Raw genomic sequence first — 24881 nt, forward strand, 5'->3', positions numbered from 1 at the left:
GTAATGTCCAATGCCCTGAGGAGCCCCTCAACTTCAACGGGGGGTGACTCTAATCTGTGCCCCTAAGTCCCCAGCCTCATCTAATCTCCTATGCGGATATCCCCCGTCCTGCTTTGGGGAGAACACAGAGGCAAAACAGTCATTTAGCATCTGTGCCTGTTCCCTCATATCAGTCACTGGATCTCCTTCCTCCTTATTTAGTGGTCCCACCACTTGTCTCCCCTTCCTCTTCCTATTTACATGCTGAAAGAAGCCCTTTTTGTTGCTCTTGATATTCTTGGCAAGTCTCAGCTCATAATCAGCCTTAGCCTTGCGAAGAATCCTTCTGCAACAGGCCTCCTCCTCCTGGTATACCCTTTTGACTATTTTCCCCAGTACCCATTTCCTACGGAGGTTCCTCTTTCATCTAATCCCTCTAACCACCTCCTTTCGCTTCCATGGCTACACTCTCCTCCGCCTCCCCACCTTACTGACTAGAGGTATCGTCAAGGCTTGCGCCTCCAAAACCTCCCTTTTGAGTGCTATCCACCCCTCCTCAACTCGCTTACCTTCCAGTAACCTATCCCAGGACACTTTCCCTAGTCTGACCTTCAGTTGGCCAAAGTTGGCCCTCTTGAAGTCCCAGCTTCTAGTGCTCGACCTGCTGCACGTCCCCAGTCCCCTGATCTCAAAGCAGAGGATGGAGTGATCACTCACATCCAGAGTTCCCCTAACCTGTACTTCATCTATCAGCTCCTCCCTATTGGTCAGGACCAAGTCAAGGATGTTTTCCCCCCTCTTCGCCTTTTGGACCCTCTGTGTGAAAAACCCTCCCTCTATAGCTTCTAGGAAGCGACGTGACCTGGCTGTCACCGCCGAGTGAGTCTCCCAAGTAATATCCAGGAGATTGAAATCTCCCATAATTACTGTGTCTCTCCCCCAAGATATCCCTAGAATCTGGCCTGTCAGGACATCATCCAGGGTCTCAAGTTGACCTGGAGGGCAATAACATACCCCCACTGTCAGGTCTCTTTCCCTGTCAAAACTCCTAAGTTTCACCCGGACTGCCTCTATCGAATCCCCATCTGTGCTGCATTCTATCTCACTGCATCCTATCCCTTCCCTGACGTATAAAGCCATGCCCCCACCTCTTGTTCCCTTCCTGTCCTTTCTAAAAAGGTGATACCCTTCTATGTTCACATTCCAGACTCGCCTTTCATCCCACCAAGTTTCTGTGATTCCCACCAGGTCATACCCTCCTATTCCCAGGAGAGCTTCAAGCTCTTCCTGCTTATTACCCATGCTCCTAGCATTAGTGTACATGCATCTCAACTCCTTCCCACCGCTTCCTTTCCTTGGAGTTCCCAGCCTTCTCCTTCCTCCCATCCTCCCTGATACCTGGCCCCTCTCTGTAGGAGTCCTGTCAGTCCCTGCAGTATCTCTAAAACCCTGCTCCCAGAGCCCTGATCCTCCCCCCACACTTGTCCAGTGCAGACACGTTACTGGGGGGCCTGAACCCCACACCGGCTCAGTTTAAAGTCTTCCGGACGAAGCTCGCTAGAGCATCTCCAAAGGACCTTTTCCCCATCCTCGTGAGGTGTAACCCGTCCCTTGCCAGAAGTCCATTGGCAAGAAACTGAGTGCCGTGGTCGAGGAACCCGAAGCCTTCCTTCTTGCACCACACCCTAAGCCAGTCGTTCACCTCGGAGACCCTCCTGTCCCTTCCTGGCCCACATCCTCGGACAGGTAAGATTGACGAGAAGGCCACTTGGGCCTTCAGCTCCCTGAGTTTCTTCCCCAAGGCCTCAAAGTCCCTGGTGGTCCCAACCACACCCTGCCTGGCCACATCGTTTGTGCCCACATGGATCGCCAGGAGCGGCTGGTGACCCCCGGAGCAAACAAGACACTCCACTCTGTCCTTCACATGCCGGATGCATGCACCCGGCAGACAGCAAACCTCCCTTGTCTCCAGGTTGGGGCGGCACACCGCCGCCTCAGTGCCCCTCAGCAGGGAGTCCCCAACAACAATCACCCACCGCCATGTCTTCCTGATGGTGGTGGGCGGCCATGCCCTGGCCCTCGCCTCTCCCGCAGTGGCCCCCTTGCCGCCTGATGTCCCAGGCTGGGGGTCCTGCTGATCTCCCAAGGCCTCATCAGCCCCAGGAGCAAAGGAGCAGCGGCATCTGTTCCTCTTCCACCACCAGCAGCCTTCTTTTACCATCTCCAAACAAACAAGCAGTTTGCAAATGTGGGGAAACATCCAGCAGGAAGCTTGTGCCCTTACTAGTCCTCTACCACACTGCCAGTTCTGTTGTGCCAGTGGGTGGCTCTCACTGCTTGGGCAGCATCGATTTAGCACTTCTGGGGCAACCTGAAACTAGCAGAAAGTTTCTGAAAGGAGGCAGATCAGTGGATCTTTCATATAGGAGCTCTGTTGACCTGCCTCCTTGCAGAAATGAACATTCCTTCTGGTTTCTGGGATTCCTCTAGGAAGACTAAATCTCCTTGTGTAAGTGGTGAGTCCTGCTTGCATGAAGGAATTGGTGGGACTCACCACTTGTGGAAGGGAACTGGCAGGGTGTTAGCAGCCCATGAGGGCCCCTTGGCAATTCTCCAGGGATGCTGGTCCTTAGGTTTCCTTATACATATCAGCTGTGATCCACAGCTGCATGCCTTTGCTGCTGCAGGAGCAGAAGGGGTGCTCTCACTTCCTACACCAAAATAATCGCATATGTATGTCAGGGAATTGTAGCCTTAATGCATAAAAGCCAATGGATAAGTTATGTGAGGATCTTGACCTCAAAGAGGAATCCACAGGCGATAAGAGACTCCTGAGATGGCTTTGTGTGACAAGAAGGAGCACCTTGAATAGCTTCAGGCTGATGATGATGATGATGATGATGATGATGATAACAACATTTCTATGCCGCCCCTTACTGAAGCCTCGGGGCGGCTTACAACACAATAAAATACATTGAAATACAATAGAACACAATAAATTACCATTAAATACAAAAATACAAAAAATACACTGAGATACAAACATAATAATATAAAATTAAAATTAACAGTATAAAATAAGTAAATAAAGAATATAGGAGGAGAAAAGAGAAGGAAGAAGAAGTTGCCCTGGCCAGATCATATATTTTAACAATTAAAATGATGTTTAAATAAAAAGGTCTTTACCTGGTGCCGAAAAACCAGTAATGACGGTGCCAGGCAGACCTCTTTGGGGAGTGAATTCCATAGGTTGGGCGCCACCGCAGAGAAAGCCCTCCTCCGAGTACTTACTCTCCTAATTTCTTTCATGGAGGGTTCCTGGAGAAGGGACTCTCCCGCAGATCTCAAGGGGTGGTCGGGCATATACGGACGTAAGCGCTCGTTCAGGTAGCCAGGACCCAAGCCATTTAGGGCTTTGTAGGTCATAATCAACACCTTGAATTGGGCCCGGGCTTCAATGGGAAGCCAGTGAAGCTGATGGAGGACTGGAGTCATGTGAGCATAACGCCCCGTCCCTGTCAGCAGCCTGGCAGCTCTATTTTGCACCAATTGAAGTGTTCGGACCGTCTTCGGGGGAAGCCCCACATAAAGCGCGTTACAGAAGTCTAAAGACTGAACTCTTTCTACCAGACGATCCCTTCCAACCAAACTCCCTTCCTAGACTGAGAAAAGCCTTACAAAGATTGTCCTCTGGCCCACAGTCCAGATTTCAGATGCCTTTCAGTCAGTTATGGTCTTGCGCATTGGTTATGCTATTGAGCAGACATTGAGGCATGGATGGACCATCTGTAGCCCTTCAGATGGTTTGGCCTACAACTCTCATCAGTTCCACATGAGGAACCCTGGAAACTGTAGGCTAAGCCTTCTGGAGGGCCACAATTTGCACACTAGGGAGGATGAGTACTATCCTGAGCATGTAAAGGAGATAGTTCCTCATGGAAACCAGCCTGCCTCCATGGATTCAGTTTGGGAATCTCGTTCAAGAATTTCCCATCTGTATCAGGACCACTGTGCACAGGCAGGGGGCTTAAATCTACCCACTGCTTCTTCCTAAATTCTGACTTCTCAAAACTAAGTAAAGGAAAGGACACCAACTAAAGCACAAACATCACTATCACCACTACCACATTACATCTATATCCCACTTTTTTTTCTCTTGAGAGGAACTGAAGGTGTAGTTGCCCTTCACTCCATTTTTATCCTCACAACAGCCTTGTGAGGAAGGTTAGGCTGAGCATCTATGGGCCATCCAGAGTCACCCAGTGAATTTCATGGCTGAGTGGGGACTAGGACCTGGATGTAAAATATAATTAACTTCCTTAAAGATGTCCCTAAATAATGCATTGGTCCAACACAGGTATTTGCTTTGAGCAGCAAGATCTGGGTCTAGTGACTCACATTCACCCAAATTCACTACATGCTTGAGAAATTGGATAAAAGACAGTCCTTGGTCACATTCAAGTGAACACAAGTAGAACTTTGTTTTAGACCTTGATGCTCAATGTTGGCAATTGCTTGTGAAAGTTCTATCTCCTATTCTCTTCTTCTGCACATGCTGTTTTTAGGCTTATGTTGCAAATATAACACCTCTATATTCCTCAAATTCTTTAAAGGTGTATTTCAGAATTAGTTTTAGCTGTAATAGTTCCCTTTCCATTCAAGATCTGCTTTCATATTTGGGTGGCTTTTTTCCTAATTGATGAATGAAGTGCTAAAACAGCTTGATGAATGCAGAACTACATTACCTTGACAAGTTCCAGCAATTTATTTGAGGAATCTTACATTTCACACATTTGGATTTGAAAGCTGTTGTTTTAAGTATGGGGGTGGGGGTGGCATTTATTGTTGCATGCTGTTCTTCAGCACTTTAGGCCACAAGCCAACAAGTCCATTTCCATGTCCACCGAAGGATTATGCAGTGGAGCATTCTCATTTCTTTGTGGAGCATCCCTTGGTGCCTTGTGGAAAGCAACTTTTGAAAAACAGTGTGTGGGCTCCTTTTGCGGTAGAAGTAACCTGCTTGCATAAGAATCTGCCCCAGTGCTACTCTAGATCATGTCTATAAGCAGTAACTTTGCATATATATTTTTACCACCAAGTTCCTTTAGGCTTGGACCCCGTAACTTGCTTATTTTCTCTGAACATATTACCATGTGGCTTTAAGTTTATATTATGTAATCTCATTCTTCCTTCATAATGTCAGGACAACAATAGTATTATTTTATTGGGTGTGCTGTAAAGCATCAATGTTTAAACTAAAAGATTAACCTTGATACACACAGTTTGTTCTCAGACTTCATCAAAGTACCTCAGAGAATAATAAACAAGATTAGATTAATGATACAGCCTCTGCTGTCATTTTCCTGACATTCAAGTATTGTGCTTTTGTGAAAGGATTTTAAAGCAAAAATCATTATAATTACTCTCTTAACTTTTGTTTATTCATCTTGAGAATAGGAATGTGTTAATGGCAGCAATAAACTTTTGCAACAGATTTCATCAACCTGATGTATTCTGATTTTGCAGGTTTGAAAAGAATAACCTTTTGAGTGCTAAGTTTCTAGGCTCCCATCCAATCTACTTGTAGTAATCCTTGCATACTGCAATATCTTGGCAGACTGTTCTCAAAAGAGACTATTAATCAGGACAAACCACCAAGATCTGCCTCTACTAGACTTGTTAAAATAAATGTAAAAATGCAGTTCCATTGAGGTTCCAGTTGTCTACATTGTTTTGATTCAGCAGTCTGTCAAAGAACATGGGGCTTAAGGCACTCATATAGCACATGTACATGGATCCATCAAGAAGAGAAATTTTGATTTGTTATAGTGTTAAATCCTGCATATATGTAAGAATGAGAACCAGTGTGGTGTGGTGGTTAAGACCACGGGACTGGGACTCAAGCGATCTGGGGTGACTTTGGGCTAGTCACAGACTCTCAGCCAAACCCACCTCACAGGGTTGTTATGTGGATAAGATTGAGAGCAGCAGGAGGAGAATTGCATAAGTCCCTTTGAGTTCATTGTGGAAAAAAAGCAGGATATATATCTAATGAATAAACAAATGAGAATGTCAGGTGAAACATTCTCTGCCCTGTATTCAGTCCCTCTAACAGCCAACTGAGGTGGAGAGTGCTGATTACAGTGGACAGAAAAAGGAGTTACTGAGGAAGAAGTGGGAGCAAGCTTTTGAAAACTTTGTGGTTTACAGAAAGACAAATACATTTTTTAGCATTACCCAAGTCTCCTTACTCCTCTCCATATATTCCTAAGCACCCACTTAGACCCTCCTTGGAACTCAGAAAACTTGGAATATTTTCCAAATATCCCCCCAGTGAGATCAAGGGGGAAAGGGTGAAGTAAAGGGAATTTTCAGCAGTAGTTCCTAGTCTATGAAAATCATTCCCCAGGGATATACACCTGGCGCCAACTCTTCTTTCTTTTAGGTACCAGGAAAAAACTTTTTTATTCAAAGAAGCTTTTGGTTAATTTAATTTAATTAATTTATACTTTTTGCTATGGGTTACTTTTTAAGTCTTTGGTTGTTAATTTACTGGTTGTATTTATTATGTTGTATATGGTTATATTTTATTATAAGGTGGTTAATCTATTATTTTATTGTTTTATCTATTTTATTTTGTTTATTAACTGTTTTATCACTGTGTACTGTTCTAGCCTTGCAAGCTGCCCAAAGAAGCATCGGGTTATGGGGCGGCACAGAAGTGGAATGAAATAAACCAATAATAAATGCAAAGAGCCCAATGAGGACTGGTCACACTAAGTCATCAGTGGAAAATGGGGGATTTGAGGCAGTGCAATTACCCGGCTGAGCTCCCTCCAGCTTATAATGTCAGATGGATTCTTTGCACATCCCATAAAAGCTAGACAGAGCAAGTTGAAAATAAGTGTTTGCAGACTATTGTCTACAGCCCTTATTGGGGAGTTTGCCATGTATACCTGCTCTCTGCTTTCTGTTCTTTAGCCAGCTGCTTATCTTATTTCATAACTGCTAATTTGTTCAGGAATCCTTGGTGAGGATTTTTTCAAACTCCTTTTCAAACAATGTGATCTGTCAGATCACCATTGTCCACATGTTTCCTGACACTCTCAGAAAACTTTAAAAGTTAGTGAGGGAGGCAAGTTGATTCTTTCTAGCTCACTTTTCTTTAATATGCTCTCAACCAATTTACCAGAACTGAGTGTAGGCTAAACAGCCTGTATTTTCTTCAATCCCTCATGGATTCTACTTTTACAATGCTATTACTTTGGCCATTCTCTGGTCCTCTAGTACAGAGGCTGATGTTAGCAACATGTTACATACTTGGCTAGAAGATCAGCAATTTTGTATTTCAAATTAAAGAACAAAAACTCTAGCAGGGATATCATCTGGATCTGATGATTTATTAACTTTCAGATTGCCAATAAGGCTGAGAATTTAATCTTTTTGCACCGCTATTTGACTCCATTCCTGAAAAATCAGTTGAACCACAGGCATCTCTCAGATTAAGACATGCTGCCAGAATTCATTTGGCTACTGGGCAATCTCCTTATCCTCCTTTCAGTATTCCTTTAACGCCATTGTCATCCAGCAGTCCTGTTGCCAGTCTAGTTGCTTTCCCTGCTTCTGATATGCTTAAAGCATTCTTTATTAGTGTTTTGTTTCTCAAACTGTTGCTTTGCATCTCTCATTGTCTGTCTGCATTTCCTTTGTGCAAGCTTGTGCTCCCTTCCGCCATCCCTAACTGGAATAAGACTTCCATTTCCTGAAAAAAGCCTTTTCTCCAACAGTTTCCTTGCCTCTGTTTGTTTATCCTGCTGGTGACCAATTGGACTTGCTGCTACTCTTCCTAACCTGAGCTTCTTTCTAGTTGAGTTTCTCTTGTTGCTTTTTGAGTAACCTCCAAGCATTTTGAAAGGATGTGACCTTCTTGAATTCCCCTTTCAGGGTCCTTTTTACCTGGTATGTCCAAATTTCCTCTTTTGAAGCATATGTAACTGCTGGAATTCTTTGGCAATTTTCCACTTAAATTAAAATTAAAATCTCATAACACTGCAGCCAGTGTTTCCAACTGATTCAACAGCATTTACATCTTGTGCAATTTATGTAATTGTATCCTGCCTTTTCCCCCAAGAATCTCAAGGTTATATGCATCCTCCTCCTGCTCACAACAAGCCTGTAAGATGGGTTTGGCTGAGAATCAGTGGCTGGTCTGAAGTCATCCGGACAAGCTCCACAGTCAAGTGGAGAAGAGCACTGGGTCTCCTATGCCCCAGTCCAATACTTTAACCACTGTACTTTATTGCCTTTATTATGCAGACATTCAAAACTAGCATGTTAGGGTCTGGCTAAGCCTATTCACAGAATAGACTGGTGCTGAATGTGGAAGAAGTGTTGATTTTATTTGTTTCCAGGAGGGAACATGAGATCTGCCCCTTACAGACCAGCAGCAGATAACAGTACCACTAATCCTGTGTTTTACCCCAACATAAGACACTTATTTTAATATGATCAGGGCTTTTAATTTTTTTGTTTTTATATTTGGGTTTGTTTTTGTGTTGGGACTGATTTTCATATAAGGGGGATTTCAGACCAAAGTCCTCATCTAAATATCCAGATGTTATGGTCCTAATATAAGGACTATGCTAGTTTGAATAGACAAATGAGAACCACATTCATTTGAATGAAGCCTTACAGTCTCCATGTAATTGCCTGATTTGTTGCATTGCATGTTTGTCTCACATTATTGCTCCTGCTTGTCTTGTAATTCTCTTATTCAAGAGCACATGATGGTGTATTGCATTCAGTCCTTACTTAGAGTTGATTCTGTTGTTATCATAATTGGGTCCTTCAAGTAAGGCAGCTGAACTTCTCCTTGGTAAACACTCATGTAGAGAGTCAAGTACATGTTCCACTGGAGTTGTACCATTTTCTACAATTCTTTTATTCCCTTCCCTTCCCTCTGATTTTGCTTTTCAGAGCTTCAGTGTGAAATGACTGATTGAAATAGTTCAGATTAGTTGATATTGATAAGGTTGCAGGTTTATGTGAGTGATATAAAGAAGACAGCCTCTCCACCACAGTGGTTGGAAAGAGCAGCCCATGGTGTGTGTGGTTTGCAGAAATCAAAGGAAATAGATTGATATATTGCAAGATGAGAATTCTCAACTTTTCCTCATGGGCTGTATGTTTATGCAGGTTTTATATTTACTCTGGTAAAACTGACAGCCACTGAATGGAAGAGCCCTAAGCTGAAGTGTTGAATATTTCTAGCTTCTCCAAACTGCATGCGTGCACACACATGCACACACTTTTCAGAAATACCATTATTAGTACCTCATTGGAGTTGTTCTCAGATAACTAAGACCGCAAGAATGCTTACATAGGATAATTATATATACCAAAAACAAGTTGCTAGTTTCAGAGATCTTCCATTGTCTTGTGCAATGGTGCCTCTGAATAGCCCAGATTTGACTACCAAACCAATGTCCTAGATTTGATTTAACATGCTGGGCTGGCTCAGATGTAACGTTAAACCATAATCCAGCATTGCACGTGCAAGGTTTGAGCTCTCATGCATCTCCCTCCCTCCCTCCCTCCCTTGCATTTTCCCTTCTCCTTGGATATGCCCCAGAGGCTAGCAGAAGCATTCACTTCCAAACTTAAACTAACCAGACTTTCCCATGCCTCTGAACTGAGGGAACTTTAACCATGCTAACAAACAAGCCAAGACTATAAAGCACAATTTTATCCTGTTTGTTTGATCTAACGCTGATATGGACAAATGAGAGATCTCTTGAGGTTGGACATAATGACAGATTCTCATTTAAAACTGAAGGCTTCTGATTTCCTCCTCTGGTGCACAGCAGAAAGCAGGAGGAATTGCATGGGCCTGAAATTTGGCCTGGCTCAGGACTTACCCCTGAACTGTGGCTTTGTGCAGCCTTTCCTGAACAGGTTTGCTCCTGATGTGTTGGATTACAACTCCCACAGTCCTCAGCCAACATGCTAAGTATGATGGGAATTATAGTCTGACACGTCTGGGAGGACACCAGATTAGGAATGTCTGTCTTAGCATTGAATCCAAACCAGGCTATGATTTGGAAAGTTAACCGCATCTTCTGGTATCCTTTTCTGCTTCATTTACAGTGTTGAAATACAGCTTGATGAAATGTTTACATGTAGGTGTTGAAAACTGTTAGCCACTGTCCAAAGCACTAAGCATTAAGTATTATTATTACTTTCACAGATTTTGTTGTATTCTATGGAATCCAATTTTTCATATAAAAATGGAGTTTGGGGGCCTCCTCTTTGAAAAGGTAACATTTCTTCTGTAGTTAAATGTACCGTAGCCTTAACTTCAGTTAGCTTTGTAGACAAATGTCTTTTAACTTTGCAAGTAGTAGGCAATGTTTTTCATCCTTCCGTGTCCCAACTGCCTGTGGTTTTTACAGTACAAACTTCACCAAAGATGTCATTCTGGATTTGTTGATTGCCTGGGTTTGCACATTGGGTCAGTGGGTCAGGCCTGGATTTGGATACACTCCAATGGGCCAACCAGAGTGGATTTCCACATCTCCTCCCCTCGCAGGGCCTCTCTTCAAAAGCCGTGCCAGTCAGTGACTCTGCAAAGCAGAGCAGGCTGCGGTGGTTATGTGGAGGAGGCGATGGGGAAAGGAGAGATCTCCCCAGAGCACATGGAAGCACATCCTGCTAACACAGAAGATGCTTCTTCTGTCCGGTTTTCGGTGATTCCCCGCAACCTACCCTATTCAGCAGGGTCCACAACCATTTGCATAGCATTTCGAGGAACTATTGTCAGGGGGCGGAGGGGCAGGAAAATCTGCTCCAGTCAGCCATGTGCTGAAATCTGGATCCAACCCAGATGCTATGTACATAAAAAAAGGAAATGATTGGCAATTGTCTACATTTGGAAAGTTTTGCAGGACCAGCATTGATGGCCATTCCAGTGCCACATTTTGGTATAAGATTTATACTTAGCACCGGCAGCATAGTCTTTGAGGGCTAGTTTTATGTTACCTGAACAATATAGTTGACCCTTCCACATGGCTGCTTCCTGTTCATCCTATCCGTAGACCACTGTATGCCATGCGGAGCGGCAGTGGTGATGTTCGCGCTCCACACCAATACCCCGAAGCCCAGAGGAAGGGCAGGGCTGTGTGGAAAATGCTACAATCGCATCATGCCCTTGTCAGGTTGCATGTGCTGCTGCAGGGGAGTCAGAAGCAGCCAGTTGAAAGTGGTGGCCGCAGAGCTTGGATAACTTAAGGACCAGGACCAGTGTTCCACCTCTTTGAATATCTCGACTTCAACAGATTTGTGAGGAAACTAGCTAATGCATTTGGGGATCTTTATGAGATTAGAGACTCCACGTTTGTTTTTTTAAAATCCTGGAAGGGGTTGATGAAGCAGCTGTTTATGCAATGGTTAGGAGGAAATGTAACTTTGCAAAAAAATACTATACATGAGATGCTAGGTACTTGTTAAATTACTGATATATTCATAAATGTATACTGCATCAATAATGTGCTCAATGAACATTTCAATTGTAATAATGTGATGACATTAATTTACATCTGCAGATATTTTCATCTTGCTCCATAATTTTGCTGCCACCCACAGAAAAAAATAGCTTTATAAATGTCAACCCAAACTTGAGCTTTCTATATAAATGAAGGGCTGCTGGTTCATCCATGCTGTCCTTCCCCAAGCAAGTGCCCTCTAAATGTTTTGGGCCACAACTCCACTGTTCCTAACCATTGCCCATCCTGGCTAGAGCTAATGGGAACTGAAGTCTGGCATATTTAGAGGGCATCAAATTAGGAAAGAGCAGCCCATACCATGACTAGATTGTGTATTGTTTCTGACTTTTAGAAAGTCTAGTGTTCCAGCCCAAAGGCCAAAGACTAGAATAGCAGTACGGCCAAAATTTCTCCATGAGCAGACAGGTTTGCCACTTTTGTTTTCAGCAGAGAAGTTGATTCTGCACATTCAAAATGTGTCTGCCCATATCCCGCAACCAAAATGAGGAGAGGGAGTTTTTGTGAGCAGGAGGGAGGGGAGGGCTTCTGCTGGAAATAGCACTAGGTGTGTTTGAAAAAAGGAGAATTAAGATGAGGCCTGGGAGGTATAGTTTTCAAAGGCAAATTTGTTACTTGCCTGACTGCTTCACAGGAAATACAAAGGAGGGAGCCACAGCTCAGTGATAACCACACATGCTTTGCATGCAAAAACTCCAACATCTCAAGCTAAACACATCTCAAGCTAAACAATTGGGAGACAGAAAGAAGCTAGGAGAATTTCTGTCAGGGTACTTCCAGATAAAAAGCTCTGAACACTAAAATTAGATATTGCCTAGACCTCCCATAAAATGTATGTATGTATGTATGTATTTATTTATTTAGAAAATTTCTAGGCTGCCCCATTCGCCGAAATTCCACAAATCAGGCAAGCTGATGCATTTTCTAAGAGCACCTCCAGTCAGACTACACAAAATAAATAGGACTAAATTGGTTGGACTAAATTGACCAGTGGTCCAATTCAGTATAGGACCACTTCATAAGTTTTCTTTGAAAGCAGGTGTCACGCATCTGATTTCTTTCATTTTCTTTTTTTAAAGAAAACATTCCATGCTATTTCACCAAATTAAGATGTGGGAGTTCTAGCCAAATCAGAGACATGTTGTTATGAGCACTTCTCTTTATTTTCTCTTTCTAGCAGATCAGGGCAAAAGTTGTTAAAATGCATCCTTTTATTGAGCTAGGCAGACCAGTTGGTGCTAGTTTTGCAATATGTAATGGGTAATCATACTGTTGTTAACACGTAACATCTATCAAGGTGCTGATCTCTCTGCTTGGTGGAATTACCTCTTGCCCATGTCAGAAGTTGATTCCAAACAGAATTCCTCACCTCTTTTCTCTTCCAAAAGGGGCTAGTTCCACCCTCAGAGATGTTCATACTGCTTGTGGACCAGTCAGTGGGAACACCTGAGATCATTTAATTGGTCCACTGGTTTGGTTTGATGGATTTGGCAACCACTGGGTTGATGAACTCACACCCCTTCCTCTCTGGCCTTGTTCTGCAGTCTCTACCACTGAACCAGATGTCATTACTCATTACTCAATCTTACTCATTAACCTGGGCATTTCAGTAATGCATTCCAACTCCTCTTCTTCTTCTAGCTCACCTTCAGAGTCTGAGCTTTCAGACTTGGAATGCTGTATTGGGCCAATCCCTACACATACAACTTAATTGTAACACATTCTGTACCCATGTACACTGGCCTATAATTAGGCAACCTGTTGGGAAGAATGGATATCTCGAAGGACATTGAGATATTTCCAGTTTGTTTTCCCCTTCCCTTCTTCAAGTTCTGAAATTGAGGGTCATCTGATTTTCTATGTCATACCACAACAGCCATACTGAATATATACTGAATCTCATGGACAAATTCCATTGTTTGTGGTAAACTGTGAAGATCTCGGTGAGCGATGAATATAAGACAAAGGTGAAGTGTTACTGGATATAAATAGGCAGAATTTTACAAGGACTGGTTTGACTTCAGTAACTAAAATCATTTCAGGCCAGCAAGAAGTGTGCATTGTACTCTGAAGCTTTTTTTTTAAACCAGTTTTGAATTAATGTCATGACGTAGTTAAAGAACTTAGCGTGCAACATTTAAAGTAACGTAGACAAATGACTTGCCTGGTTATATTGGCATTCATTACATACGTAATCAAGATGAGAGTTGCTTTGAAAATATATAACACATGGATTTGCAATAAGAATGGTTTATTCATGACCAGCCAGTGCAATTAGTCTGTGCAATGGATATTTCCAATTCAGGAAGAGAGAGATTGGTTTTAGCATTCAGATTGCAATTGCACATTTCTTTTGAATAGCCTTGAAATTTCCAATTCTTCTTTTTCTTCTTTTATTTTCTCAGTTAGCTATGAGTTGCATTCTAAGGCATGCATGTTAATAATTAAAGAACATAATGTTGAATTCCACAATTGCATTGAAATTATTTCTCTGTTGTTAGCTGAATTACATCAGTGATTAAAGCTCTCATGAAATACCACTTCCTTACTTGTGGTACTGAATAGCAAATGTTCTCCAAAGGCAGACTGAGTAACTGAAAAAGGAAGTTTAGATGTTCCGTTTTAAACTTTTGCAAGGGGGCTGTGGGCAGGATGGCAAGTATACAATGACAGGGAGGAGGTACTTTCAAAGCTCCAGGGAAAAGGTAGCACATGACAAATTTCAGAATTCTGAGCACTCATTCGAGAAAGGAGAAGAACGCAGCAGTCTTTGAATTCATCAGTAGGCTTGCAAGTTACCCTGGAAATCTCATATGGAATAGGAATGAGAGTGAACTAAAATCTGATGGGTTGGAAAAACATTGTGCATCTGTGAGTTTATCACCATGAGGCCTTTACTGTGCATTCATCCTTCTCAACTCATGGCTATTTACAGGTTCTTTAGATAGCACACAACCCTCCATTTTTGCTTCTGTTTTTCAAGAGCACTTGCAGGTGTAGAAGAGTCCTCTATAGCCAGACAGCTAAAATGTGTGTATTGTATATGGACCTTCTCTTTTTAGGGAACTAGGTGGAAGAAAACAAAGCAATCTACATTTTAATAGAAATTTTTGAGGAGTGAAGATATTGATCTTGCATGAGAATCAAAAACAACTCCATTGAACAAAAGCAGCCCTTCTAGAACTATTTCCAGCTACTCCAAATGTCTGATAAGAAACAGAGAATAGCAGAGCTTCATAAGTATTACTAAATTACTGACGAAATGAATGCAGTATTAAATTAAAATGCAAAAGACTGCAGGATATTTTCAAATAAAAAATAAGATCGGCAAAAAATAAGATTCCCTTGTCCTTCTACCCAGTAGTCAGCAGGAATCAAGGAGAAAGATGAGCGAGGGAGTGTCCCCAGCCAATTGCTGAAGAAACATGTCCCCAGGCAACAGGCCAGAGAGCCCTAGTTCCAAAACAGAGCAGCATGTGTGGGATAGGGGGTCATCTATAGACAGACAGACAGACAGACAGTCATTTCCAGGAAAGCTCCTAATGCAAGCCTGATTGGCATCACACCTCACCACATCCCGCTTTCTGAGGAGTGGACTCAGCCACAATTGGAAGAGGAAAAAAACATGGAGCTCTTTGACCTGTCCCAAAGGACACGAGGAGCATCAGCTAGACCGCAATCTTTGCCATTATGTGTTAAACATGCAGAAGGTTGAATGGTGGAACTCTCTGCTTTATGCATGTTCGCTTCATTATCCAAAGTGACCCCAAATGTACACAGATCTGGGGGGGGCAAGTATTGTTATGACCCCACCCCCCTTCTATATATACGATGTTCAAAAAAGCTACTGTGAAATGTTTGCCAAGCAACAGAACATTTCAGTTCAGCTTTCTCTAACCTGGTGCCCTCCAGATGTGTTGGACTACAATTCCCAGCATCCCCAATCCAACACATTTATCCCTTATAGTTGACTGGAAATGTTGGCGAGGCTATTTTAGTTAAATAAATACATTCACAATGTGATTCTTATCAGAGGAATTATTCAATTTAAAATGCAGCGAAAGCAAGCAAACATCCTTTACTATCGTGTTCTTTCCCCAAATGAATGGTTGTACAGTTCCCATGTGTGTGCTGAGCATGCTGGATTTGGTCTCCTGTGCCAGGCCCAGGCCCAGAGATATGTGCTGGAATAGAAGCAGTCCAAGTTAACAGCATGGTTATGACTGGAACTAATTATAAGGGCCTGATCCTGGCTACATGCGTACAGGAGGCCAGGAGCAAAGATGAACTTGAAATGGAAGGAGAAATCCAAGGCTCTCTTGAGGAAGGCATTTGAGCTGTGAATGGATGTATATCTTGATGTCTAACTGTATTTTATCACTTAATTTTTATGGATTGTAGTAGACCACCCAGAGGGCAATAAAAGAGGAGGTATAGAAATGACATTGATCCTGAAGATGAAGAGAATGATGATGATTTCTGGCTGAATTTCACTTTTAACTCTCTCTGGGTTTTGAATCATCTTAACTGATGATGATTCTTTTTGCTGTTCTTTTAACATTTTAATGTTGCTTCTCCTGCTTGTTAGTTCATGGGTTCTGGCACCTGCTCCCTGATTTTAGTCACCTTGAGCTTTCCAGAGGAAAACTGGGGAATAAAATTTGGAATAATTCAATAATAGTAGGCTGAAAAGAAATTGAATTGGCTATGCAAAGCAAAAATACAGAAAGAAAAAAGTTCATTCTTCCTGATGGAAGTAAGGTGTGTTTTGAAAGCGGGGTGGGGGCACTGTGCCAGTGTAAGCTCCTGGATGAGACAATGTTAGCCCTACCTGTAGCCATGATGGCCCTGTGTTACCACTTGTATCAGAGGCCACAGGCTTTTCCATGGCAGGTGCTTGGGAGCACAAGTGGCCTGCTTGTGGACTTGCACCTGGTTGGCCACTCTGAGAGCAGGATGTTGGACCAGGTAGCCCTTTGGTCTGATCTTGCAAGGCTCTTCTTACCTCCTTATGAAATAGCAGTGTGACGGACAGATAGGAATTCTCAGTGCATGGAAGCCCCCCTCAAAGGTGGGGAAGGGGCTGCCTCTGTTCAGGGATCACAGTACCAAGTTTCATCCACATGCTTAACTCAAAAGATCCCCTTCAAACATCATACGTTGCTCGAAGAATGAGAAAACCACATGGAAGAGGCAGTGCACTGACACAGCTATTGCCTGACTCCTTCCACTTCTACTCACACTGATGTCACATTGAGCATTTCTCTCGATTGAGCTCAACAGAGAGTTTCAGCTGGTGGGTGGTACAGAAATGCAAGAAATAAAATACATAGATAAGTAAAATGAGGGGTTCAAAGTCATTCACGTGCCTCCATGAGAACAGAAGTTTTCTCCTACTTTAAAAGGAGAACAGAATGATGTTGGAGTTGGGCCTGAAGATGAAGCTCTGCTGACCCATCCGCCGCAATCCAAATGAGTCACATGTGAGACTGAGCACCTGCCTGCCTCCACCTCCAGGCAGCCTCATGTCCTCCATACAAGTAGATTCTCTGCCATCCCGCTCCAAAGGGGGATGTGGAACAAGTTCAGTCATGCCTCTGATTTTTGATGTCGTCTTCCATTAAATTAAAGCAACCAGGTGCCAAGTTATGTATTTTTACACACTGGGAAGAACTTATGTCCCTAGTGATTCTTTTGCAACCTGCCAGTTTCCATCCAAAAGCAGTGCCCACCATTCAAAGAACAAAGATTTCATGCTTCTGGGAGCAGCTGAACTCTAGTGAAATGCTCAGTGCTGGAACATGCCAGTCAGCAGACCTTGCACAATGGAGCTGCTCCACACGCGAGAAACGAGTTGCACAAGCGATGCACAATGGAACTGGCAGGACCCAGCGCTTGGGCAACAGAAGCAGCAAGAGAAGCAGCAGGGGCATCGGTGCTGGATTCTGCCTGCTAGGCCTCATGGCCATTGCATTTGAATTTAAATCCGTTGCCTGTATATTACTCTTGGAAGCTGCTTTAAGTAAATGGTTTCCAATGTGTAAAAATATGTGGTTGGGCAATTCACCACTAGTGTGTGTGTGTGTGTGTGTGTGTGTGTGAGAGAGAGAGAGAGAGAGAGAGAGAGAGAGAGAAAGAGAGAGAGAGAGAGATGGATGCTATGCCTTTATCAAAATGAAGATGCTTTTGTTCATTTGTCCAAATATGAGTCATAAGATAGAGGACTTGTGTTCTCTACAGCTGTTGATAACGGGTACTGACATGATAGCCTGCCCGACCTTGTAAAGGTCTGAGACAGAGGCAAAGGCACATTTTTCAAATGGCACTTTCTTTCTGTACCTGCTCATGAGTTTCTAGTTGCTTGTGACTGTCAAGGGCAGCACCCTCCCCCACCCCGCCCCCAATTCTCAGAAGCAAAGTCTGGCTACAGCTGAATCTGCGAGCCCTTTGCTCCCTTTTCCCATCACTGCCAAGAGGCAGTTGCTGCTGAGAGAATCACATTCTGAAGTGGAGGAATTCCTGCAGGGCAAAACAGGTGGGGCTAAGGAAAGCCTCCCCCTCAGGGTCTCATAAAACCTGGTTTATGATACAACTTTTACAAGGATTAGATGAATTTATGGAGAATATGGCTATCAGTGGTTGTTGGCCTGATAGCAAATGGAAGCTTTATGTCCAGAGCCACCTATGCCTGAATACCAGATGTTGAGGACAAATGTCACCCCCTGCTTCAGGCATCCTCCAAGCATCTGGCAACAGAGAAAGGCTGGCCTGGCAGGGCACTCCTGTGGCTTTAACCTCTAACCAGCTATGGCTAACAGCCAACATTGTGGGAGGAAGCACATTCTCATTTAGGTAATTTTTTACATTTCCGACCCTTTTCTCCCAACTACCCAGGGTTTGCATAGGAGGCTGCCTGATACTGAACCAGACCTGGGAATCATCTAGCCCAGTATTGTTGACACAGACTGGCAGCAGCTTTCCAGGGTGTCAGGCAGGAATTTTCCCCAACTGTACCTGGAGATGGCAGGGATTGAACCTGGAATACTCTGCAAGGAAAGCAGGTCATTTTGCTTACCTGCTTTTGTTAGAAAGTTCCCATCTTACTGTGGGGGTGTGTCCATTTGTTTGTTCTTTATCTCTCTCATTCATTCATCATTCCCTTTATAAGTTGACAAATCGAAGATGTCATTGTCTGGACTGCCCTTAAAATTCCATGAATGAGGCAGTGAGGTAGCACAGTAAATGCCTCATCTAGAGGCCAGACTCACCTTTGGCTGACTGCCCATACCTGCTGATCTAAAAAAGCCCCATGGGAGGTGATACTTTGCAATATCTCCACCAGATCTTATTAAAAGGCAGGAAGTCATGGAGGATGCAGACTGCTGGAGAAATCAGTGCACACATACAAGCTCACACATACACATGTTTCAGCTATCTCCTAACTAGAAGAATGCAGGAACAAGACCCACAGGACCAAAAATGTCTTCCACCCTTGAAACATTTTTCAAAAGCATGAAATGGAATGAAGATCCTTGGAAACATGAATGAACTTTTTGCACAGCACTAATATTAAGAGCCTGGATCACAAATTGCTCTGAATGTACCACAAAAGCAGAAAAAACACATGGCAAACCTGCAGGGAAAGCTTGGAGGGAGGAACCTGAAAGAGGAAGAACCAGGCTGACCAGCTGTGACCCATTGGTTATAATAAAGTCACTTAAAGATTGTTTCAGGTTTTATTTTAAGGAAAACAACATAGGACTAAGAAAGGGGAGAAGGTATAAAAATGTAATGTTCCTTTCAGTAGAATAACAAAGTTGAGGCTTCTGACAGCCTTGTTTTCCCTTTAGTGAGTAACCAGCGAGTTATCCTTATAGGACTCTTTCCAAACTGAAGTGTGACCCAAGATCAAAGAGGTCTACACTGCCTGTTTATATTTAGTATTGGGTCACAGAAGCCTTCTGCTACCCAGAATCATAAGTACCATTTCAGTGATTTGTGGGGGGGGGGGGTATAAATGTCCCACTACCAGTGTAGCTCACCATTTAAAAACCTGCACAAAGATAATGATTCCTTTATCATTGGAGTTAACTGTTCCTAATTTGATTGCTTGTTACAAGGCTAATCCCAGAATGCTGCTTGATTTGTTGATTAAAATTATATAATCAGAGCTATGCAATTATGTCTTTTACAAGTTTTTCAGGGTTCTAGGAGGAAGAAAAGTGTTAAGGAATCTGTGAACAGGAAAAAAAAATATTTTGAATAGACTTAGTGCAGTTAGCATACAATGGCCTTACACAAACCTCTAGAGTTGTCACAAGGCCAATCACCCACACGCCCATCTAACTTAGTAATTGGGGTTTAAAAAGAGAAAGGGACAAACTTTAGTAAAATCTTTCTGCTTTTTTACCTGGGAGGAATTCCTGCTTGGCAATGGTGAGTCAGGTAGCTATTTCTCATATAAGCAGTGACATATGAGAACCCTGAATGAGGATGGTGGATTACTGACCCTGCAATTGAGAGAGAGAGGAACTACACCAACAGAGAGAGAGAGAGGAACTACACCAGTGGTGGCGAACCTATGGAGGGAGTCTTCTCCAGTATGGCATATTTATGTTTCTCAACTTTAATACCAATGTTTCTGTATTAAAGTATGTTTGATGGGGGGAATTTACAGATTTGTGGTAGCGATGGTGCAGCTTGCAGTGGTTGTTAGTTCTTACTTATTGGCAGAATAGTAAACTTCATTTTAGGGTCAGTCTCTGTCTCTCATGAAGAGCTGAAGCTGCAGTTTAGTTTTACTCAGGGGCAGATGTCTAAGAGACATCACTTCTGGTCTGTGGCACACCATGAGGACTTCCCTGAGAACTTCAGTCTTGTGAAAAGCTCCAATTACGTTTTCAGTGACTGATTCTCTCTCTGGATAGCATCCTAGGTTTGTGAAGGAGCGGATGCCATCCGTTGCATCAAATTTAATGTGTTCTATTGGAATCCATTTCAGAGTCAATCCATTGTACAATAAGGACTTCATTCTCTGGCTCCAATTTCCCTTGAAATCTACTACTTATTAGTATTGTGCATTTCTTACAACTTTCAATACTTATGTTTTCTTGAGCAAGTATGTCAAAAGGCTGTGAAGAAGCCAACATCAAGTATAATTACTGCAAAGTAGGGCTGCTTCTATGAAAGGACTTGCTGTTACATTTCAGATGTTCATTTCCTTTTGAAAGGTTTAATAAACTGACATCTGAGGAGGTCTCTGAATACCTAAATCAAACTCAAGTGTTCTCTGCTTTCTCTGATTTGTTTGCAGAATTTCACAGCTGCAAGATCTTGTATAACACTGAGCAAAAGAATTCATCAAACCATGAACACAATAGAGCTTTCTATAGAAGACACACTTAATTAGAAGCTTTTTTTGTTTGTTAGGCAAAACTTTACCCAGAAAGTCATGAGAGAAAGTTAATAAGTCTAGCAGAATCTGCAACTTCAGGAGCATGTGTCTGCTTTGGCTAGTTGAGAAGGCAAGAATTATATATACTTAAATCCATCTTTTTCCATTAGGTTCAGCATGGGTAATAATAGTCACTGGTAGAAGTGATAATAGACACAGCTACATTCATATGATTGGAAAGAAGCTGAGCCTGTACTGGTGCAAAGACAAAAATAGGTTTGTGGACTTGGACTGACTCCGTCTGACTGTGGCCATTCACTGCTGTGATCTCCAGTGAATCAGGCACCTCAATTCCCAGAGGAGAGAACTAACAGTTTGCATACATTGGCACTCATTCATTCCCAATCCCACAAGCTAGGTCAGACCAAGAGTTCAGCCACACCCTCCCTTGCTTTTCAAGCAAGGCCCTCCAGTCAGATTGGTTGCTGCAGCAGTTGGCCCAGCCCACCAAGAGCTATATAAGAAGGCAGGCTTGCAAAGAGCTAGCTCTCCAGATGCAAGGAACCCCAGTGCCAAAGAGTCTCAGCCCATAAGCAAGTTGAGTGACTTTGCTCCCTTCACTAGTCTGGAGGGGAAAGTGCAATTGCTGCAGCCATTTCCTACCAAAATAGCGAACATGTCCCTAAAATCAGCCCTTGTACCAGAGGATTGGAGAATGGACAATATAACAGTGATTTTTACAAAAGGGATCCAGGGGGATCTGGGAAATTACAGGCCAGTTCATTTAACATCTGTTCTGGGTTAGCTGCTTGAAAGCGTTATTACAGATAGAATCACTAAGCACATAGAGGGACAAGCCGTCCTGGGGGTGGGGGGGATCAGCATGGATTCCACAAGGGGAAGTCTTATCTCACTAACTTACTGGAGTTCCTTGAGAATGTAGACAGGGACACATTGTTTACTTGGACTTCCAAAAGGCTTTTGACAAAGTCGCTCACCAAAGTTAAGCCGTCATGGAATAAAAGTTTGAGCAGTCTTATGGATCACCAACTGGTTGAAAAACAGAAGACATCCTGTTTGAGGGATTCTGTAGGTTTGCCACGGTGTGTATGGAGTGCTGGACTAGATGGACCTTTGGCCTTATCCAGCATGACTTGTCTTATGTTAATTAAAAAAAAAGTTCAGAAAAAGATATGTGGTTTATGGAGTCATTTGTTGGCAGTAGAAGTAAGGTAATATTCATGCCACTGGGTATGAAAGAGCAAATGGGAGGAGAATGTGCCATCAAGAAGTCAACAAATGATTTGGATAACCTCGCTGCTTTTGTTCATTTTTCTCAACAAATAATTTCATTCAGTATAGCATTATAATGATTGTATTATATTACACACAGTATCACACAGATTAATAAAAGGGTAGTAAATACTTTGCTAAAGACCAAACAAAAAACAAAAAAAAGCTAGTTGATAAGTCATTTAACCTGACCCATGCCTGACGTTAAAATCAGTATTTCTTTGTATTATGCTCTTAAGATGCCCATTGCCTTTGTCCTAGTTAATGTGTCTGTGTATTCTGTTAACAGACCAGCCATACTCATGGTCTCCTACCCAGCAGCACTTCAATGAGGAAAGTTACTCTCCTGTTTCAAGGAACATGAAAGGATTATCTGGCAGTCGCAATCAACCACAGCTATGTTCTGCGCATACATGTGGTCTGGCATCTCCTGAGGATTGTGAACACGCCCACGATCATCTTCACCATGGCCAGGAGTCAAGGCAGTCCTACCTTCTCAGTCCGACGGAGAGCTGTCCAATGGACCACCATCGCTGCTCACCCCGCAGCTCCATCCATTCAGAATGCATGATGATGCCCATGGTTATGGGCGATCATATGTCCAGCAGCACTTTCCCCAGAATGCACTACACCTCACATTACGATACTCGGGACGATTGCACCATGTCTCACACCAACACCAAGATTAATCGGATCCCGGCAAATCTGCTGGATCAGTTTGAGAAACAACTCCCTCTCCACAGGGATGGCTTTCATACTTTACAATACCAGAGGACTTCAACGGCTGCTGAACAACGCAGCGAAAGCCCGGGGAGAATACGCCATCTTGTTCATTCTGTTCAAAAACTTTTCACAAAATCTCATTCTTTAGAAGGATCTTCCAAGAGCAATGTCAACGGGACAAAAGGAGATGGGCGAGGGGATGACCATCACCATGGACATCATTCTAAACATAGCAAAAGAAGTAAAAGCAAAGAGCGGAAACCTGAGACTAAGCATAAAACTGGGATGAGTAGTTGGTGGAGCTCTGATGATAATTTGGACAGCGATAGCACTTACCGTACACCTAGCGTTGTAAACAGGCACCATGTGGACCATATTTCTCACTGCTACCCAGAAGCCCTTCAGGGACACTTCGGAGATCTCTCATTGAAGACTTCAAAGAGTAACAATGATGTAAAATGTTCAGCTTGTGAAGGGCTTTCAATGGCCCCTGATGGCAAATACATGAAAAGGAGTTCTTGGTCCACACTTACAGTGAGCCAGGCAAAAGAAGCATATCGCAAGTCATCCCTTAACCTAGATAAACCTCTAGTTCACCAGGAAGTAAAACCTTCCCTGAGGCCATGCCATTATCTTCAGGTAAGAGCTGAATGCAGTGAATGCTATTAATTGGGCAGGAGCAAGCAATTATCAAATCAGCCACAGGGGATTCTGCGTGCATTTTGTACATTTTTTTTTCAGTTCCCTGGTTTTGCACAGTTCATCTGCATCTGGAAATAAAATGTGAGAAGAGAGAATGGAGATTGTTCTTATTAATATGTTCTCCATAATATATGAGTAATAGTATCTAAAATAAAATGCAATCGAATTGGTTATGTAAATAAGAATTGTAATAGGTCATAATTTAAACTTAACAAACCCCATCAGCTACTTATGGTTTTAATCACCTCACAAGAATATTTTCATTTTTAAAGCTCAATTTCTAGTAGAGATTATGAAAATTTTGTTTCAGTTTCATAAGGTACTCAAAAATGCCCCCTTTCTAAACTTCAGAGTGAATGTGAACAGGAGCACAAGTTCTCTGAAAATGTTCACAAAGTCAAGTCCTGACCTTGTGTTCGTAGCCACAAAATCAGCACAACTTTTCCCATTCAAACCAACTGAAAAACAGGCCAAAAACAAGAATAAGAGCAAGCCAAACCATCTTTTAAAGTTCAAAGAATTTAATTGAGCTTGCGCATCCCTGCTTCTCCTATCTCTGTTTCTAGCATCTTCAATTGCTATTTCATTTCTGAACCATTTACAAACTCCTAGTAACAATAATGACCTCCACAAATCCTTCCCTTTAGTACTGCTAACCAAATGGGAGAATATGCCAGTGGGTTCTCTGGACAAAGCATGTTTCAGCTTTGGAAGAGAACTCTTGTTGCTATCTTTGAATGTCATACCCAGTATGTGCATCTGATTTCTGCCATGCTTAAGGATCAGAAAATGTCCAAATGAGACTCATTTGTTTCAGTGTATGTTATAGAGTCCAACACCATGTCTATAAAAGAAATGCAGCTTCAGGAAGGACAAATTTAGAGTAGAGGTGAGCTGGGAGGAGATGCCTTTAAGCTTGAAGTATTTGTCTTGTTTTAGCCTGAAGACTGAATTTCATTTCTGATACCACATTTCAGTTGTGGCTAGGGATGAAGGCAAAAAAGAGTAAGCAAACAATATGAAAAACACCAACATACTTTAGCTTGTTTTGTTCATTTGATTTTTGCATTTTTAAACTGACCAATAACTGTGATGTGCAATACATTAAAATATATAAAAGAAACTTAAAAATAAAACCAGCACAGAATCAAACCTAAATAAAACCAGCAGCAAAGAATAGACCCACTGCAACATCCCATCCAAAAAGAAAAACCTTAAAACCAGAAGTAGAA

General features: G+C 42.6%; 1 protein-coding gene across 1 annotated transcript in view; it reads left to right on the forward strand.

Moving 5' to 3' along the window:
- The window catches only part of DLGAP2 (DLG associated protein 2), a 377632-nt gene that overhangs the window by 268590 nt on the left and 84161 nt on the right, over positions 1 to 24881 (forward strand). Inside the window, exon 4 of the mRNA XM_044419196.1 lies at positions 22514 to 23586. Within this exon, the coding sequence (XP_044275131.1) occupies positions 22585 to 23586 (1002 nt within the window). The 5' untranslated portion in view covers positions 22514 to 22584. The remainder of the gene's footprint in view (positions 1 to 22513; positions 23587 to 24881) is intronic.

Source organism: Varanus komodoensis, unplaced genomic scaffold, assembly GCF_004798865.1.
Source record: "Varanus komodoensis strain SLA01 unplaced genomic scaffold, ASM479886v1 scaffold10, whole genome shotgun sequence".
Taxonomy (NCBI): domain Eukaryota; kingdom Metazoa; phylum Chordata; class Lepidosauria; order Squamata; family Varanidae; genus Varanus; species Varanus komodoensis.